Source organism: Syngnathus floridae, chromosome 11, assembly GCF_059516105.1.
Source record: "Syngnathus floridae isolate MCC-2025c chromosome 11, RoL_Sflo_1.0, whole genome shotgun sequence".
NCBI lineage: Eukaryota > Metazoa > Chordata > Actinopteri > Syngnathiformes > Syngnathidae > Syngnathus > Syngnathus floridae.
In genome coordinates, this window is record NC_142423.1 from 14,015,100 (window position 1) to 14,035,313 (window position 20,214).

The following is a 20,214-nucleotide window of genomic DNA, read 5'->3' on the forward strand; positions in this document are numbered from 1 at the left end:
AGTTTTATCTGTCGGAGAAGCGGAAAACAAAATGACGATGCGGGTGTGCAGAGCTATGAGGCAGAGAATGATGTTACCCACGATTGCAATTTTTACCGTTAATCTGTTGCTTTTGAGCATAAATGGGAGGTTATGCTGATATCTGGAAGCAAATAATGCCCACACACACACACAAACTATAGAACGGAATCAGTTATAGTCACCAACCATGAAAACCGGGCAGACTTATATAAAAATCTTGCTGGATTAGAGCCCATACGTGAAATTCGTCTAAATCAGGAATTCTTTGGTGCACCACCAGAAGGAGCCCAGATAGAACTTGTGGTAACATGAACTGACAAGCAGGATGATTTTTTTTTTGCCGAATTGTTGACCTTCCAATCTCAGCCCATTTTATTTTCCAAATTAGTTGACAAGAGGGTCGTAAAAGTTGCTAAATCTAGCTGCAGATATTAACCTGCGAAGTTAGCAATACTGGGTGCAAAACATCCATTCCCAAATGCACTCTAGTGATACCTACAGGAACAAACTGGAATAGACATTAGCTTTACCTTTCATGTTGCAGGGTTACTTGTTGCTAGGGAGGATTCTTGTGGCGTAAAAACATTTACATATACTAGCCATGCCCATTAAACCGTTTGATTGACAAACTAGAAGCTGACGGCACAGCGAGCCGACAGGAACAAGAACAAAGCGTACAGACAGACTCATGCGACACGACGGGAATTAATGAGGATTAAGAGATGCGTCTTTTCACACACTGTTAATTTCACAATTGAATCATTGCTCTGTATTAAATATAAATTTAATACCCCGCTACCCTCAATGCAGACGGAATGCTGATATAATGAAAATGAACCACGGGCCAAATGTCATGAATTTCATTGTGTGGCAACAGTGCATATTTCCTGTGGGGGTCTACGGCGCGAGCATTCATGCTACACATTATGTCCTCTGAGGCGTGTGCAGGCAGCGCACATACGTGTGTTTGGCCCTGGGCTGCCGTCATGGCGATAAAAGGCCGTAGAGTGCTCATCACAAAAACGCCGCTTTTCCTAATAAACCCGACTCTGATCCAATATGACATCCGCTCCAAAAGTCAGCGCTAATAAAGACGCCGTCTCGGCGCCCTAATTTTCCCGACGTGGACCCGGGAAGGTACCAGCCCATGCGGTTCTTACGCTGGGCCTGCCTCGGCCACATTTGACCTACTTCTGTCTCCGCAACATTGTAAACAGATCCACTAATTGCCTTCATTTATTCATTTGGAAGTCAAGTTATGTTGCGGCTGGCGGCCTCCCAGCTCGTTCATGTGTAACGTGTACAACCGCTACACACGCACGCAAACACACACACACCGCCGCCACCACCACGTGGATGTACAGCAAAACCCAGACAGGAAAAACCCATCTATATATCAACGATATAGTGTTGTAAGACATTTTAGACTAATCCCTACATCTCCACTTAAAGTAGACATACTATGCATTTTTCACTTTTCTGTTCCCGGGTGTCTTAACACAAAATGTGATGCTTTTGTCAAAATACTCACAAATTAGCAAACACTTTACACACACTATTATCTTGACAGGTTGTAATTAGCCCATTCAACAGGGCAGCCCTGAGAGCGACAAACGATGGTGCTCTTCACCTGCTGGTTAATAATATTTATTCCTGATTTAATTGTGAGTCGTTGCCCTGTGCTCGCTGCGGTAGAGAAGTGAGAAAGGAGAAGATAACTTGGCACACAGTGAGACCTTTCATCGACGGCCCATCTTGAAAAGTTAAAAACAAGCACTGCTGCGAGGGAAAATTGGCTGTTATGTGCCCGACCGCCTTGTAATCATGAGGCCAGAAGTTGTTGTGATGGTTGCAGTCCGCTCACTTAGCCGCCCCCGTGGTCTTATGGTCTTATTGCTACAAACGGCCTCATAAATCCAGGCCATGCGGAACAGCAGTGACAAAAATAAATAAATATATAAATGTTATTTGATCACCACTGATGCTTGTGACAATGACTCCCATTGTTGACTAAGTGTGAGGGCTGAGCTGTAGCTTCTGACCTTTGGGAAAAAAACAACCCTGCAACCTGCCCACTGCGTTCACCATCTCACACTCACTTGAATGAAGTGTTTAAGTGTTAATTTAGCCTTATTTTTAGACTTGTTGGCTAGTTAATGACATCAAAATATATTATCATAAAAGATTATAATTTATAATCTATTTCAAAATTATATAATATATAACATAACATATATTTATATAACAATATAAATTATATTATATAATATAATTTTTGAATTATACCTATTGAATGGCGCCATTAGGATGTCATGTTACTTTCAATCTTAAAGTTTGAAAAACTAAACACTGTATGATCATTTTAGTGAGCAGGAAAAAATATTTTGAACATTTCCCTTCATCTCCAATGGCAGATGGGTCAAACAAACCAACCAACCCAAAGTACCCCTTCTGATTGAATGCCGCCCAACACAGCGCCACAGAAATCCTGACAGCAGTTCACAGTGTTGGAATCCAAAAAGACGCATTTGGCGGGACTGATCTTCATCCAAGTTGCGAGGGTTGTGTATGTGGAAGAGGTGAACGCAGGAGGCCTGCCCATGGAGACCCTAGCAAGTGCCCATACCTCCCCTGAGGCGCGTTCTCGTGTCAAATGTCCGGGCCGGAGCGTGTCTGAGTGTCGAGTCGGCGTATTCAAGCTTGAATGTGAAGAGCTTCTCTGTAATCCAGAGTAAACAGTGAGCGGCATGACTGCACGCTTCAGACGTCACCGGAGCCGGCTGAGAAGCAATGGGTGAAACGAGCAAGGCGCCACTTGCTAACAGCGCTTCCTATTTGATCCCCCCCCCCCTGCTGTTTACGAAATGCTCAGAGGGTTCGGAGCGTAGACGTTCAACACTCAGGTCTCGTTGATGTTACATGTTATTTAAAGCCACTGTCTTCACACACATCCTTTTTATGATTTGATCTGCTTTTGCATCTCTGGAGCAATGACCTTTTCGTTTTTCTCAGGTCTGGTTTGATGTTCCAATGAGACCAACAAAACTACAATGTTTGAAGTCATCTACAAAATTCTCTGATCTCAGGAGAAGAAAAAAACACTTATTCAAACGCCGTTTACGAGATTTTTTTTTTTTTTTCAAATGTCCTTGAGTGGCTCAGCCAGAGCTCAGACTTGAATGAATCCGATTGAATGACTCTGACGAGAACAGAAATATTTGCGCACTGACGCGCCACGAGGAGCTACAAAGAAGAATAGTCAAATTGCCCCAAGTTAGTAGATCGGTGCATTTTTTTCACCCGGCAGTTTTAAGGGTGCAACAGGACTACTTTGTCACATGAAAGTCTTGATCACATTCAAATTTCCTGCACACAAGCACCTCTCATAAAAAGAAAAAATCTGGTGACTTTTACGGTTTAAGGAATGCTGCTTTACTTAAATCACCCCAACTCTACAAAGACTTTATAGTCATGCCTGCTAATCCACAGGCCATGCTGAGGACAAAACACCACAGCTTCCTTGAGAAAGTGAAAGAAGAATGTTCAAATCTTCACAATGACACTATTCAAATGTGGCAATTTCAACAAAGAAGCTTTAGAAAAGCTAAATGATTTCGTTTTCAAAGTCAGATTTGTTTCTAATCATCATCAAAATTTGTCACAAGAATGAGGTATTTTCCACAAAAAAGACACTCGGCGCGTTTGAGTGTAACGTTAGAAAATGAATCTTAGTTGGCCTTCAGTGGCCAATTATTGGCAGAGCCGCTGGCAGCGAGCCTGCCAAAAAACGAGTGACGCGGCTACGGACTTTAAAGCGACTTCGGGGCAACCGTGGCGGTGACAGATGGACGGGAGGTGCCGTAATGCTCGGGCAGGGAGCCAGCCAGCTCAGTGTCAGTCCATCCGCTAAGTTCCTGGTTCGCGCTCAACTCGACGGGGCGTCCCGTTTTACGGCCAACGCATCACGAGTGACCTCGTCTTACACGCTCCCGTTTTCCTGACATCATTTAGCCTCTACTTAACCAAGAAGTATCCTAAAAAAAACGATATTCAGAAGAGTCACCTCACGGAGAATGATTTAAGTAACGTAGAGGCATCACAGTTTATGTCACAGTTCTGAGGTTCTAATCTCTAAAGTAACACAAGTTGGGTAAAATAGCAAACTCATCTGGGTTATTTATATCCACGCACACTGGGAAGAGTAGTTGACCCTGCACATTAGGTCAAGATTTTGGTAACGATTCAAGCTATGAAGAAATGGGCTACCACAACTCGCTGCTTGAGGCCTTGAAAGAAAAAGGACTCCATTGTTTTGTTTTGGGTCCGCAAAATCACGACTATTCACCCGTTTTTCTCAGCAACAGCTTAGCGAGAATGACACAAACTGGGGGAAAAAATGGGGATGGCCGCCTTTAGGCGCCCGTCGATGCATGACGACACCCCGACAGATTTAGGGTGATGGCACGTTTGCTAATTTATGCTCTATCCTCCGAGTAGGCACCTTTTATCACCGCTCTTTAATGGACTTTGGTATGGCAGCTGTGAATGCAAAGCCACTTTATCCGCCATGCCCGTCTTGGGCGTCACTTCACATTCATCTTTGTTTGGAGGTGAAAACCTGTTTGAAAGTAAATTAATTCATTTCGCGGCAGACGCAGCCCGGCACAAGTAAGCTCGTGATAAGAAAATGTGAACACATCATTCACTGCCACGTGTCCGACTCATCCGAGCTCATCCCGCCTTTGAGGGGCATTGTTTGCCAGCCCCCCCCCCCAGGAGATAGCTACATAAAATATGCTAATGAAATTAAAAAGGGAAGTGCTCGGGTTGATGCTGCCTGGTTTGGAATCTCTAATGACTCCCTGCCATCCCTGGAAAGAGGCTGATTAATTTGGGGAATGTTGACTGCATTGGAGAGTGATTAATTCCTCCTGGATTCAACCGTTTAAGTGAACATGACAGGGTGCCCGGGATAGAAGAGGCAGCCCCAAACACGGACCCATGAGGAATACATTTGGGTCGCAACCAAAAGAGTCGGCAGGCGCAGCGACATTGTGTGGCTGCTTTGTTGGAGTAATAGGCAGGGGTTAGTTCTCCTGAAAGGGGTGGCACATTTTTAATAAGCTCCTCAGTTGACGGTGGGGGGAACATGAATCTCTCTCTTGGAAATACGATGAGACGCTTAGAACAAATGAGGGCTTGTTTCTTTGATGGATCATGAGTCTGATAAAGCACAAGCAGATGGGAAAACAAGCAGAAAACAAGCAACTGCTGATGATAACCAAAGAACACTTCAGACGAGAAGGAACATATTTAAAGAGTTGATCAAAACGTCTCGCTTCTTCTCTTTCAGAGGAATGTGAAATTACCTGGACAAGTACGACGGGCTTCTCGGGCTTTCACCTGACACGCAGACCTCGGAGGTTGGTCGGAGCCCCGAGGGGATGGGAACGTGCGTACATAAAAGATGGACTTACGGCCGCTTGACTAAACTTCACGGCCCTCTGAAGGTCATGTCACGGTTCGGGGCACTCGGGCTACTGACGCTCATCCTCGTGAGTCAAAGGATAACTGCCGGACAGACGGTGAACATCTTCCCGTCGGAGCGGCGAGAGTGGCCGTTGAACCACCTCTCCGTGCATCAGTCCACGGGGTCCCTCTACGTCGGCGCCGTCAATCGGATTTACAAGCTGTCAGCCAACCTCACGCTCCTAGTCTCCCACGCCACGGGGCCCGAGTACGACAACAAAGCGTGCTACCCTCCTCTGATTGTGCAGCCCTGCTCGGAGCCCCTCGCCTCGACGGACAACGTCAACAAGCTGCTGCTCATCGATTACTCCCACAACCGCCTCCTGGCGTGCGGTAGCCTCTACCAGGGCGTCTGCAAGCTCTTGAGACTTGATGACTTGTTCATCCTCGGGGAGCCAACTCATAAGAAGGAACACTACCTGTCCAGCGACACGCAGTCGGGGACCATGTACGGGGTGGTGGTTCCCTCCCTGGTTCAGGATGCCACGCTCTACATCGGTACAGCAGTTGGAGGGAAGCAGGACTACTTCCCGACTATCTCCAGCCGCAAGCTGCCTCACGACCCGGAATCGTCCGCCATGCTCGACTACGAGCTTCACACCGACTTCGTCTCGTCGCTCATCAAAATCCCCTCAGACACCTTGGCTCTCGTCCCGCATTTCGACATCTACTACATCTACGGCTTCGATAGTGGTCATTTTGTCTACTTCATGACCGTCCAACCGGAGACGCCGGAGAACGGAATGCCGTCCGGGGGCTCGCCCGACGACCTGTTCTACACCTCACGCATCATCCGCCTCTGCAAAGGCGACAAGAAGTTCCACTCCTACGTGTCGCTTCCAGTGGGTTGCCTTCACCGGGGTGAGGAGTACCGTCTGCTGCAGGCGGCCTATCTGTCCAAGGCTGGCAGGATCTTGGCCCAGACACTTAACATCGGCGCTCAGGATGACGTGCTCTTTGCCGTCTTTTCCAAGGGACAGAAGCAGTATCACGATCCGTCCGATCACTCCGCACTGTGCGTTTTCACCATCCAGGACATTAACACACGCATCACGGAGAGGCTGCGGTCGTGCTACCAGGGAGAAGGACACCTGGAGCTGCACTGGCTGCTGGGAAAGGACGTGCAGTGCACTAAGGCGGTAGGTGAACTGATCCAATTATCATCCAGATTTACTTACAATGTTTTTATCCCAGTGCATTGAGGCACATACACAATGCCTTGAGAAGCCTACCATCAATTTATCCATAATTGGTTTGATATCTTTAATATCACAAGTGGCAAACAAGAGAGGACTGTAAACTAACATGGTGGAAAGCAGTATAGACGGAAATATACTCTTTGATTAGTCATGTTTACAAATCCAAGCAGAGTCCGATTCTGGATTCCAAGAGTGCAGGGAGCTTGGAAGAGATTCAACCCACGGAGCTAATCACACTTGGCAGGAAGCTTTGATTTCATTCAGGGGTTTGGCCACCAACGCCCACCTTCCTCTAATCCCCTTCCACTCCCCTCATCCTCGTCGCTCCACTCGTGTCCCTGTCAGCACCGCTCAAAACCTCTCGAGGATTCTTCATCTTGAGAAAAAAGTGCTTTTCTCGCACATGTCCGTGACTACGCCTTCATAAAAGCCACAATTATGCATAATGAGGCTTTCACAGGAACGGGCTGAAAGCAATGATGAAAACAATCATATCCATTACTGCGTCGCTTTCCAGCGTGCACTTTGATTCTACTATGCTATCAAACAAATAGGTTGTTATTCAAGTCAAAGCAGCTGAGGCGGGCTGTAAATACATAATCGCACAATAATTAATCTTGCGGTGCCCGTTAACCTAAGGAACAAAATAAAACACAATGGCTCGGTGCTGACAACTTATCATTACATCGCACGCTTCTCGGTAAAAGAGCGGCAATCAAGTCTAATTGCATGCTCTGTTAAATGTTTTTTAGAAGCTGATATCAGATATTTTTTTCAGAGCTAAGATTAGAGTCTGAAATGCTTCTTTATTCTACTTTAAAGAAAAACAACAAAGGTATTTGAAAAGACAGATATCAAACTACAGACTGCATGTCTGTATTGACCAATAGTGAAAATTTTGGGGAAAAAAAAAATTAAATGTCATGTATTACTGAAGACACTATGGTTACCAAGTAAATCACAGTAAGTGCTTTTTAACTTCTAATAATAAGAGCACCTTATTGAATGTTCTTATACAGTAAATTTCAGGCACGTTTATCCCTACACCAAGCAGCAACTCGTGCTTTGAATGAGTCTGACTCACCGGACTCATTACGCATAATGATAGGAGTGGGGATGTGTTGGTGGTGGCTGCGGTGGTGCTAAGGAGGCAGAAATGCCAAAGCAGAATTAGTGAATACATCGCAGTGCAAATTTAATCACGTCTGATGTGTTGTTCTTCTAGAATAACTTGACGGAAAGTGCTCTTATTTTTTGCATAATGTGTAACAGATGGACGCTTGCATTCAGCACAAATGCCCTAGCTGCTTTGAAAATGGATGTAAATAGAGGGCATGATTCAGATGGAATTCTAAGAGGCAGTTTGTGTGCACATAATGCAAATAGAAAAGGAATCAATCCACTTTCTCTGTCCTCAGCGATGAATGTTTTTACAATAGGATTCAATATGAATTTTCAACTGCTGATGTTCACTATTTAAGAAAATTCAGTTCACCCGAAAATATGCATATTTTCTCAGATTCGATATTTTTGACAGTACAGAACAATCGTCCCTCGCCACATCTCTGTTGTCACTTGTTGATGTCTCACTATCGTTAAATCGAACATATAAGTGGAAAGTGCACGACGCCAGCAATGAAACAATTATTCAAAACGACTACCTAGCTTTGACTTAGGAAGGTTTCTTAGCTCAGTGCTAACAGACAATGCAAAACGCCACTGACAGGCTAATGGTTAGGAAAGATAGATAACGCAAATGATGGAGCAATTTATTTAGACACTATATAATACTCACAAGAATAGATTCTTTATCCTCTTTGAAAAACGACTAATACTACAGGATTTTATTGAAAAGGGAAAGATAATTTAATACGAGCGTGGTCAGGGAATGAATTGAACCTGTTTCTCGGCACCGGTGTAGTTGTAAACGTGTCAACAACAAGGGGCAGTGAGAGCAAATTAGCAAATACAGCCAGCAGCTACTTAAAGTTTTGAGATGCGTGTAAAGCGGAAGAAAAAACACGCGGCGCTCTTTGATGATATCAAGCATCAAGACATCTCTGGCACGGCTTTTTTGTCTGATGTGGCATCAAGTGTTCGACAATCACAGAGAACAGGTGCAAAATGTGCACCGCTTTATGCGCTTTGCCATCATGGCGAATTTGCCAGCGCTCACAGTCGATAAGCACGGCCGAAGAGAAAGCGTTTGAAGTTTCTGTTTTTAAACACAGGGAAGAAAAAAAAAAAAACAAGCGCTTAACACGGAGGAGTTCGTTTTTTATTCACACACGTCACCGCTGATTTTCTTCCCTTTTCCCGGCTCACATTAACTCTCTTCTTCTCGCGCACATCTGTCAACCCCAATCCGTTGTTCTTTCACTCTCCCGCCATCTTCTTTTATCTTCCTCTCACACGAAAAAGTGGCCATTTGAATTATTTCACAGTTCTTTTTTTTCCCTTTGCACACAGCCTGTCCCCATTGACGACCACTTCTGCGGCCTGGACATCAATCAACCTCTGGGGGGCTCTCAGCTGGTAGCGGGCCGCACAGTTTACTTGGAGAGTCGCGAAAGGCTGACCTCGGTCATCTCTTACACCTATAATGGACACAGTGTGGTCTTCCTGGGCACCAAGAATGGGCACCTCAAGAAGGTGAGGCCAACGCTATCAGACTGGCTATGCACTGATATTTCCTGGGCTTGTATGATTGAATTATTTGTCATCGTATTCCATTGCTCACTGTTTTGCTTGTGTAACAAAAGTTTCAAAATCACCCTTGAGCTTCAGCAGCAATATAATACGTTTTGAGTCTCAGCACTAATGAACAAGTAACACAAACCATCGTTAATTCATTAACACCATAATCTCCACAATTGATGATCATAATATAATAAGTTTTAATACATCACAGGGATTGAAGTGTGACATTGTGCCACAGCTCATTTACGTGCAGTCAGCAGTCACTGAGGGCGCGTTTGGAAATTCACCCTGATGCCTGTGGACTCTGAGTAAGTCTGCTCAGAGAAGCAGAGTGTGCTGCACTCCCATTCATTTCCCAACGCAGCCGGCACACCGTGATCCCGGTCAGAGTGCCCGGTGCGTGTACCGGCAGTTTTTGGTGCACTATGATTACATACGATGCACCGAGTTTCCGAAAGGTCAGAGTGAACCAGTGTACGTGCAGAGTGCATTTTCAAATGCACCAGCCACTTGACGTCTTGTTTTGAGTCAGTGTCATTTGGAGTCTGGATGCAGAAGCTCCAGAAAGAGGCTGAAAATGCAGACGTCTTCAAACACTACCAAAAAAATAAGTAAATAAGAATGCTAGAATTTTTTTTTTTTTGCCTGTCACTTTTTGAAAACTACCACCAGTGGTCAGGAAACACAGACGCAATGCCCTAGGGCCCAAGCAGTCATCGGTTGTCAGGGCAACCGAATCCATACTCTCCATTTGCATGACAAAGAACCCTGTAAAAGAGAATGCGTTCAACCAGAATGTGACAAGAGGATGTTAAGTGTGTTGTGATGATCTATCCTTTGTGTATTTTGACAGAAGAATGTCAGGGGCCTTGAACTAAGACATCTGGAAACTGTTTCAAATTGTGAAAAAAAATCTAATATTAACAGTGGCGGCAGTTTGAGATGATTATTTCCTGAGGTAAAAAAAAAAAAAGGAATCTATGACAAATACACAAATCAAAGTAATTGAATTGTCATAATAATCAAAGTGAAAAATGGAATGTATGCCTCCCAACCACTGGAAGTTTTCCCTGAAAGCAGCCCCATCCCCACAGACATATTATGACCCCTTTCTCAGACGAAGCCCATTAAGCCCATTGTCCATCACGTGTCATTTCAAAACCCACTGATATTCCAATTCTATTCCCGCGGGCCTGTGCTTTCATCCGAGTGGATAGGCTGGCTGGCTGGCACCTTGCGGGCTCAGCTGACTGACAAAATGTGGTAGAGGACTGTTGTGACATTAGCCCGGGGAAGATGGGGGGCGGGCTGTAGGGGGGTTCCGTCTTTTTGGAAGCAGCAGTCTGTCTGATACGCAACCCACACGCCGACTGGGTGATGGAAAAAGACAAGCGGGATTGGGAAAGACCGGGACAGAAAAGTAGAATAGACTGACCAAAAATGACATGGAAGGATTGTGGGGGATAAAAACAAGTGATCATATTTTTCAATAGAATGGATGTAAATCTACGTTAAAAATATAGCAAGATGAGTGACCACGGAATAAACTAAACTTGGGTAAATTCAGAACACTATTTTTTCCAGTATACACACAAAGGTACACAATGACAACACAGTTTCAGGGAATTATTTTTTTTGTTGCAAAGTCCACACAGGAAAGCTGGAATCGAACCCTGCACCGCCAAACTGTGAGGTGGACGTGCAAACCAATCCCCCACCGTGCCATCCTGATATGTCCCCTAATAAGATTTTATTGTTAAAACACCCAGAATAAGAGCCAGAATCTCATTATGGACTTGAAGCCTCGAGGCACTCGAGATGTTCACTCAGCTCTATTCTATTTCTTTGTCTTTCAAAGCTGCCTCTGTGAGAGTATTTCATTTTTAGTACTCTGCGTGTGAGTCTATCCAGGCCAACGTGTCTTATTACACCAGCGAAATGTACAGCCATGATTCAGACTCCCAGGAGCCTTCGTGGAGCAAAGGGGGAGGGCGAGGGGGCGCAGGGGGTCACCTCTCCAGTCTCAATCCGTCGGGCCCAAATGGACTAGCGGAATGGAAATGGGCCATGACAATAAAAAACATCGCCACTGCGGCAGGGTCAGCGCAAAGGTCAAGCCTGTCACGGGGAGGGTGTCGCCGAGTTGAAAGGTCACAGGGGCTAAGCGTTAGCGGCTCCATGAAAAGCGTATGGATGTATCCATCATCGTCTGGCCAGCGGGTCACTACGGTTGCGCGTAAAACAGGACGTTTCCGTCATCGGGTCGGGGCGGCATTTGCTGGCTCGGTAATATGAGCCAAGAAGGGACGTGAATGGAGTTTCAAAAGGATTTAAAGTCTGCTAAATTGCAGACCAGTGCAGGGCACATTTTTTACTATGCAGCAAGCCTAGTGTAATAATAAAAGAAACACGGTCTGGATCGAAACATTATGAGAATGACAAAGGTATATTTTGAAAGATCGTACAAAAAAATATTCCCCGTGTTAGAGTTTGGTTATCCATCTCGAACAAGTCGAGGAATTCCAGTTTGAGAGGCACATGTTAACAAATTCTCATGAGATCCATTGGGAATGTGCCAAAGATGACTTCACTGATATATTTAAAGATTAATGATGATTCGGAACAGCTGGAAGAGCCGCTGAACACATCGAAGGGAAAATTGCGCGGCTTCCTGGGGGAAGTGGCAGTTTCCTTTGCTAAATCGATGCTGAGTGATGAACAGCACATTTCTTCGTTCTCCCAATGCAACTTGAAACTTGACACCAAAAAAATCGCTGAGCCATCACTTGTGGCATTTCAGCACCCACCGGTGATACTTGTGGAGGCATATCCGTTTTTAGTTCAACATAAAAAAAAAAAACTTTGCAGCTTTTGCGATTTGAAAATGACATTCGACTACATTGTGATGTCGAGTTGAATTTAATTGCTCAGCCCCACTGCTGGCTCACAGGCACCTCACTACAAAACCTGAGAAAAGCAATCTGCGAGCTTAGTCACAGAACAAATTCAACTCTTAAGTCAAAGTACGACTTGAAATGCGCTCGATATAAACTCTGGTGATGTAAATCATATTTTCATGGATGTTTGGCGACATCCCCCATACTAACAAAAACGAAAAGAACACAATCAGGGACTCTGAAGGCAAACGCAGCAGAATAGCTCTTCTTTCGACTTAACCTGTGGCAGCCCCAGCACATAACGGCCGTTGAGCGGAATTGATTTTCTGAGGGGAAAACGTGGTGTCGCAGCACAATGAAGCCTGATGGGACCTCAGCGGTATGCGCAGCGCTACCTCGCTAACATGTAGCCAGCGTACTAATGCGGTCCCCTCCCGCCCCTTGCCAACATTTTCCGACGTTTCCGGTTGCTACAAGCGCAGCATATTTTAGAATCATTCAAGTTTAATGCGGCCGCGGCATTGAACGTTTGGGAAGCTATTCCTGTTTTACGAATATAAAGTGCTTGATGCAATACAAATGGACCAGTCAATTGTCTTCAGTGACAAATTACAGACAAAGATCGGCACCCTAAAATACAGCAAGGACGAATGGGAAAATGACTAAAAATGCCTTATCGATATTACGGTTGCCAAGGTGAGCCGGGATGTTGGCCAAAATTGGCAGGATTGAACATAACGAGGAGAAAAAGCCTCCAAGTGGATTGTCTTCAGATGACCCGGTGGAGCCGAAATGCAGGCTGCTAATAAAGGAGGCAATTTTTCAAAATACAGGACAATGTCCATGCTCTCTCCATCCTTTCATCCAAGCTCGCCATCTCCTGTTTGCAGTCCCACTAATGGGAAGCGCACGGGAGGACCATGGCCGCATTGCAATCGAGCGAAAAATAAGTAGCGTGTATTGTTCTGCTGCCTTCGTAGGTGGGCCTTGGGAAATTGGCAAACAATGGCACTCATTGGAGGATGGAGGAGAACAGGAAACAGGCTACAGGAAAAACATGTCCTCCAGGAAGCATAGCATCCAGCCACACAAGTTGGAGTAGAAATGACATGATGATGACTTGGAAACTAGCTGAGGTCAAGACGTACTGACTGAAAAATGACTTCCCATCCAGTTAAGCTGAAAGAACAAAAGTTTGAGTATTTTTCTTCTCTTTCATTAAAGTCAGCACAGCTGTGATTTTTTCTTTTTACCCAATTGACATCTGGGTTATTTCACTAATGTGTTTGGATGTTAAAAATGTCCTTTTCATTAAGTGGAGCTGGCGGCGTGGCTTTGTGACTTCACGGGGCGGGTCAGTGACTAGCGGTGTCACGTAACACGTCTTCACCTCAGTGACCTCGGCCCCTTCTTTCTTGATTAGCACGACTAGATCCTCATTAGCATGTGTGCGGCCCTGATGGATATGTGGGCTAATCAATGTGCGCTCTCCTCATCCACGATTAGACCATATGCATGGCCACTCAACCTTAAAGACGGCCAGTTGTCTGGACCTTATGGTGCCCGTGTCATCATGTTGACTTGAGCCTGGGGGGGGAACTGGGACTGCTCTTCATGTTTTTATCAAGCATTACAACCCAGCAACTATGGATGAATCATGCATATACAATTTATATAAATAATAATAATATTAAAAAAAAGCAATGAGCACAGAACTCATCATAGGCCAAAAAATCCTAAATTATGTGGCTCTGCTGGCCCCAGGCATCCTGCACCTTCTAAAATCAGATGGGAGAAATGCGTATTTTGTGTATAATCCAGCAATGTAAATATCTCCAGAGATAATAATAATAAATGCAAAGCATGTCGTTTGCAGGCTATAGAGTCACCGAACAAAAACAGGGAATTGTAAACTACCTCCAGCGCTTATGACAACATGTAATTTAGCATTTAGGGACGTAAATCGTTCAGGGATATCCAGCGGGATTGATGGCAGGAATTTTCGGGGACAACTTGCCCGTTTCATCCTTTCAGCCTTGGCAGGCGACGATGTGTTCGCTGCTTCCCGTGTGAAGTCAAACTGCAATCAGGGAGCCTTAGCTCATCCAAAAAGCCGCTGCCAAAAAAGTTGTAACGTGAACCGCAAAATGCTTGGCACATCATTCGAGCTTGTCAGAACACTGCATTTATCCTCCATATCCATGTACTGTATGACCTCATAGACAAAACATCTCCTGTAATATAGTCTGTGTTGTTCACACAAGCGGGAAATGTGAGGTTACCATGAGTAGAACCTACCCTAGTCTAGTCAGTAAAAAACTATTGATGGTTTCTGAACTCCTGGACACCCTAATGTCACAAGATGCCGTCAAAGCTTGGATATTAGGAAAGCAGTAATTGGTGTCATGGAAGTCATATGCTGAAGTGAAACATGGTGTTTGTTTACCATGGGTTGTTAGCAGAGGTCATGAAAGGTCTTGGTCGTGTGTGCATGTATTATCGTCTCTGATTTTCAGTGCATTGATTTGTGTGGAAAGATTTGGAAGTTCTGGAAAGAAACTATTGGAGGACGAGCAAATATACCCTCGCAAGTCTGAACAGACAGACAGACAGAAAGAAGAGTGCCTTGTTAATGAGACAGATTGGCATTGATTGGTCACACAGAGAGCTTCAGGCCTCCTGGGTCACCACCACCATCCATATGTCTCGTTTGTCAGCTGTGTTTTGCCCTCACACAATGAGCAGCCGCACAAAGACGTTTTCTGCTGGGATTTTTTCAGCCTTTGCCAGATCAACTTAAATCAGAGCTGCTTTGGGTTATTTACGCCCATCCCGAAGAACATTCTTAGCCGCGAATTAATCTCGTAATGAATCCCAGGTGTAGACGATAGATTGGGTCGCTCCCATGAAGGTCGGCAGTTACGACAGAGTTCAAGTGACATTTTAGAAGTCTGGAAAGTGTTTTCTTTGGCCCACAGAGAGAACCTTACGATGAGGCTTGTTTGCTTAAGGCTCAGGTTGCGGATCTGTTTGTGGAAGCCATGCTAATCGGGCTGTGTATATCTATTGCAGGTTCTGCAGTGGAATGCGCTTCACAGGAAGGAAGTGGCGCTTGTTATCGGCTTAGACATTATTCATGGGTTAAATATATATAGTCCCGTCGGCTGTGAGGTCCTGGGAGGAGAGGATAAGACGAGAAGCTCCGTTCAGGTTTTGCGGCATTAGCGGCGAGTCCGGTTGGTTCTGGCCGTCACATGAAGTGTCCCACCAAGGTTAAATTGATTGAAAGTGAGAAGGATACTTAAGTGTTTCGCCGTTGAGGGGTGAACATAATGTTGTCCAAGATGCTATTTTGTGGGAAACATTCATTTCTCAGGCAAACAATGATCAGCTTCTGATGTATGGAGCTGGCATAGCTGGAAGATAGTACGCTATGATAGATTGATGAAGTTTTGCAAGCCCAGGAGATCCAATGATGTAATCAGCCGGTATTGATTGACTGTCCCCATTCAGAGAATCCCGCTGCGGCGTGCTACACTTGGCGAGCATTCAAAGCCTTGATTCGGGTTGGCGCCGACACTCCGGTCCGGGGGCATGCTGGGAGGAGTGACATAATCACGATGCAGATGCCATGCAACACCAAGCACAGTTGTCAGGCCTTTTGTATTTCTAATTAAAGTGCCTAAGGAATTAACGCATTTTCACTATAATTGCATCAAATGGTCGAAGATCCAGCCTGCCATGAATTTAAATAGGCCCTTAACTCCAGATTGCATTGATAATGAGTTTCTTTGTTACATCCATCAAGATTCATTCCAGTGGTGGGAAGTAAAGTACAAATACTTAGTTACCCTACTAATGCTATGAGGATGTATTAGTGCACACGGCATGGGTAATTCCCACATCTGTGAAGGCACCATTCTCTCTGCAACAAGTCACAAATCACAGCAATAGTTATCTAAACTTTACAAGAAAGAATTTACTGTAATCAAAATTGCAGGATTGGCCATCTTATCTGCAATCTGAAATCTTTGACAAGCATTTCAAGCTCCACATGGAGCGTCCTTTTGACAGCCGTGCCCCGATCAATAAGCCACGTATTACCCAGACAGGCGCTTTTCATTTGTTTCCGTGCAATTACATGTCGTGTTTGTTGGACAAGACAGAGAAGCCTTCACTGGCGGGCATCTGTTACACCCCCACCAAATCACACTCAAGCACAAACATGTCTTAAAATCCTACTTTGGAAACCGTACCACTTGTTTCAAACACTAGTTTGAAAACTTAACCCTGTCCTTGACTTCAATCTTGAATTTGAAACCTTAAGCGTGATCAGGTGTGAAAGAAACATTTGGGATTAATTTAAATCGAGCATAGCAAATTCCTTTCGATATGTTCAAACGCATTGTCGAATCTAATCGGATCAGGTCGTCATTATACGTGCTTATGTTAAGAGCTTAGATTTTCAACGTCTCAGAATCGGCGGGTGACAATCGTTGTGTTTCTCCGCCAGATCCGAGTGGACAGTCCGCTGGACGCAGGAGTGTTGTATGAGACACTCACCGTGACAAAGGACAACGACCCTGTCCTCCGTGACATGGCCTTCTCTCTGGACAAGACCTCGCTCTACATCATGTCCAACAATCAGGTGAGGCAAAAAACATATGGAAACCATTTGGACTGAAACTCAAGTTGGCAAACACTCTGCAACATGTGAGATTTGTGGGACTGAATCTAAAATGAGTCAAATTTCATACCAAAATACAGCGATCCTCCAAAGAGGAACTGACTTAAATATGCCATAATAACTACTTCTAGCCTTTTCCACAGGAACTGATCGACACAAAGCAGTGGCCAGTATCTATGTTTGCAAAAACATTTACTGTTTCATTAGGGTCTTTTCACACTACACTTAGTGCACGAAACTGAACAAGAAGTCATCTGTTTCAAAGCCTTTCATTTCCCAAAAATCTTTGCAAACACCTTCCAATTTGGGGAGAACGTGTTAATCTACCGTGATAAATATGGTGCTTTAATATGCCCGGAAAATCCATTTTTACATGATCCAATATGGATGGCGCTTTTTGAAAAAACAGTGAACATTACAAATGAACAGACGTCTGGGCATGGGCATACAGAGAGCTCGAAAAATAGGAATTTATTTCGAATCCTACCAGCTGCGGGACAGATCAACAAACAGGACACGTTGCAGAAGGAATTGTTAAAGATGCAAGCTGTGTGTAGCGGGATGGGCCGCTGTTCTAATTACTTATCCATGCGCATCGACTTAGAGTGCTTGCATCTTTTGTACGCAGCACACACGCGAACGCACGCACACACACACAGCCAATAGTAAACCACTATAGTCTTTTTCTGTGCCTCTTGTAACACCCTTTGACTTTCCCTGGCTTGGCCCGCGCTTGTTGTTGTTGTAGTCGTCGGACATTGTATATTCTCTGCACTCGCTGGAGATAAGAGCGAGCAAGCGGGGGTAATCACTTTCCCACTGCCATCAAGTGATTATTTGGCGGATGAATGGAAACGTGAAATGGGATTAGGTTCCGTTGCAGCCGTGAAAAGCTTCGTGAGCGCTTTGGACTCGCAGAAGTGTAGAGGGCCTTCTCAAAGTTTTTTTTGGTTAAGAGGAGATACTTTTTCAAGCAAGCCCAACAACAATCAAACATAACTGTAGTGCACCCCGAAATACTGTGGGAAGAATTTACGTTTTGAACAGTTTACCTTTTATGACTTGATTCAAAGAAAAGAACTTAGCCAAAGTCCAAATAATTGAATTCAATATTCATCTGCTATCTGACATGCACAGCTGCCACTATCATCATGGTTGCCGACAGAGAGGATTTGTTTACAAAAGAACAGCTGGTGTCTTTTGTCAACAAAGTCATTTTTCCAACTGCTCTAGTTAAGCATGGACTGGTTACTAACTGGTTTCATGAGATGCTGCTATTGGAGCTTTTGCACCGAGCGCGAGGTTGCAGATGCCAACAGAATTGCGTCGAGCTCTGTCTTCTACAACAAATCGAGGCGGCTCTTCCTTCACTGCGATAGACTGGAGAGACATCACTTATTGATGAGCATCGGTCGTTCAAGGAGAGATGCAACCTTCCTTGGAGCCACACAGCACCAACAAAGATGCACAACAGGCCAGAAGTCATCCACCATCTCTCTCTCAATATAACAACTGCACACTTTATTTAAAATTTCTGTTTAAAACCTAATCCTGACATCAAACTCTAATTTGGAACCCTGATTGCCACCCATCCATTTTCCGAAGCACTACTCCTAGCACCTCATCTAACACTGGTTTTAAAACCTGGTTTGAAACCCTACGCCAGACTTGAACTCCTATCCCATCTTATCCCTCCAGACTCTCCCGCCGGTTGCTTACAGAATTCCCGGGGAGAGCGCCTCACTCCTTGATTCCCCACCACCCCGCAATTTCCAGCAGAGATGAGAGCTTTTTGGATCCCTGTGAGCCAAACAATGCAGACGTGGAATGAGGAGGGAAGCGCGAGTAGATTTGGTTGAGCTCAGCCGACCCTCGTGGAATAACAATGAGCTCGCCCGTCTCCTGCCGAAAGTTCGCGTGATGATGAAAAGCGTGAGAGTCGAACACGTTCGGTGCGTGAGCGTCGACGGCCGCAAAACAAAATACATCATCCGGAGATGATTCTTGATATCCTCACAGTGGTTCAGCTTATCACCACGTGTTTCCAGTTTGATCACATTGGAAGAAAAAAATAGAGCACAATAACCACGCCAGCGTTGTATGAAATGACGGCTGCCTCTTTAAATATCACAGACGGCAGGAAGAAGCACCGCAGGGATTTTCCAGGGCAATCTCTCAGAGTATGCTTGGCAAAATGGCAATGCCAAAGTGGCATCCATCTTCCCGTGCCCTCTCCTGTCCAATATGTCAAACACAAGAGACCAAAGGAAAAAACAGATGTGTACCAAAAGTCTTGAGTAATCCTCTTAATCCATACCTGATTCCTTCCACACCTTAGGGTTGAATAAAAAAATTGGTGGCGGGGGCAGATGGGTATCGAATTGAAAAGAACACGCCTTAGAAATATATGATCCGATCTTGATATCACGAGTTTAATCTCGGGCAACATTTCTTGAAGGGGCCTCATTTATTTGCAAGTTGTTGCTATTTGCGTCAGGCTTTTGCCCCGAAGGGTTCACTGTATCGTATTTATATGAAAGCCAAGACAGTATCAATAAACTCAAGTTAGAACGGGAAATCAGTGTCACAAGACGCCACTTCTCAACTGCACGGCATCACGTAAAATGATCCAGGCAGTTTGAAATAATTTTCTCCACAACCGACGATCATGTTATTACAGGAACACGAGACCCTTTCATCCTTTCAGACTCTCAATGTGGGCTTTAAATCCAGCCTGAAATGTATCCACTTTTTAGATGGTATCAAAGAAGAAAGGCCGACTGTGTGATACCAAGGACCCGGTATGACATACTGCTGGTTTAATTACTTTGGGCAAATTTATTGTGCTTATCGACGTATTGTAAAAATAAAGCAAGAAAATGTATCATGTTTGCAAACAACGGAATACTTTGACCGGAAACCGCTTGCACCAAGGACGGTCATCAGCCCATTGGATGCTGCGACAGTTGTGCTCCTCTGCATACAAAGCCAGCTAGGCACCCGTTTATTTTATTTTAATTTCTTATTATTCCTGGGCTAGACGTGCGATGCAAGCAATTTCCTGATGTAAGCAATCACAAATGAAGAGTGCATTAGAGTGTCTCCGGTACGCTAATAGCATAAGTGGGCGCTTTCTCAGGTCCGCATTGGCAAAATGGATTAGCTCCTGCATCCCTCACAC

The 20,214-nt window shown here is 44.8% G+C and overlaps 3 protein-coding genes across 5 annotated transcripts in view; 1 reads left to right on the top strand and 2 right to left on the bottom strand.

The window, feature by feature from the left end:
- The window catches only part of phtf1 (putative homeodomain transcription factor 1), a 97,333-nt gene that overhangs the window by 31,935 nt on the left and 45,184 nt on the right, over nucleotides 1–20,214 (bottom strand). The window lies entirely within an intron of this gene.
- Nucleotides 1–20,214, bottom strand: part of ora1 (olfactory receptor class A related 1) — a 97,423-nt gene that overhangs the window by 26,233 nt on the left and 50,976 nt on the right. The gene's annotated exons all lie outside the window — the stretch shown is intronic.
- The window catches only part of LOC148391309 (plexin-A2-like), a 57,842-nt gene that overhangs the window by 7,005 nt on the left and 30,623 nt on the right, over nucleotides 1–20,214 (top strand). The window contains exons 2-4 of the mRNA XM_088389832.1: nucleotides 5,375–6,689; nucleotides 9,219–9,401; nucleotides 16,860–16,994. Coding sequence (XP_088245958.1) covers nucleotides 5,466–6,689; nucleotides 9,219–9,401; nucleotides 16,860–16,994 — 1,542 coding nt within the window. The 5' untranslated portion in view covers nucleotides 5,375–5,465. The remainder of the gene's footprint in view (nucleotides 1–5,374; nucleotides 6,690–9,218; nucleotides 9,402–16,859; nucleotides 16,995–20,214) is intronic.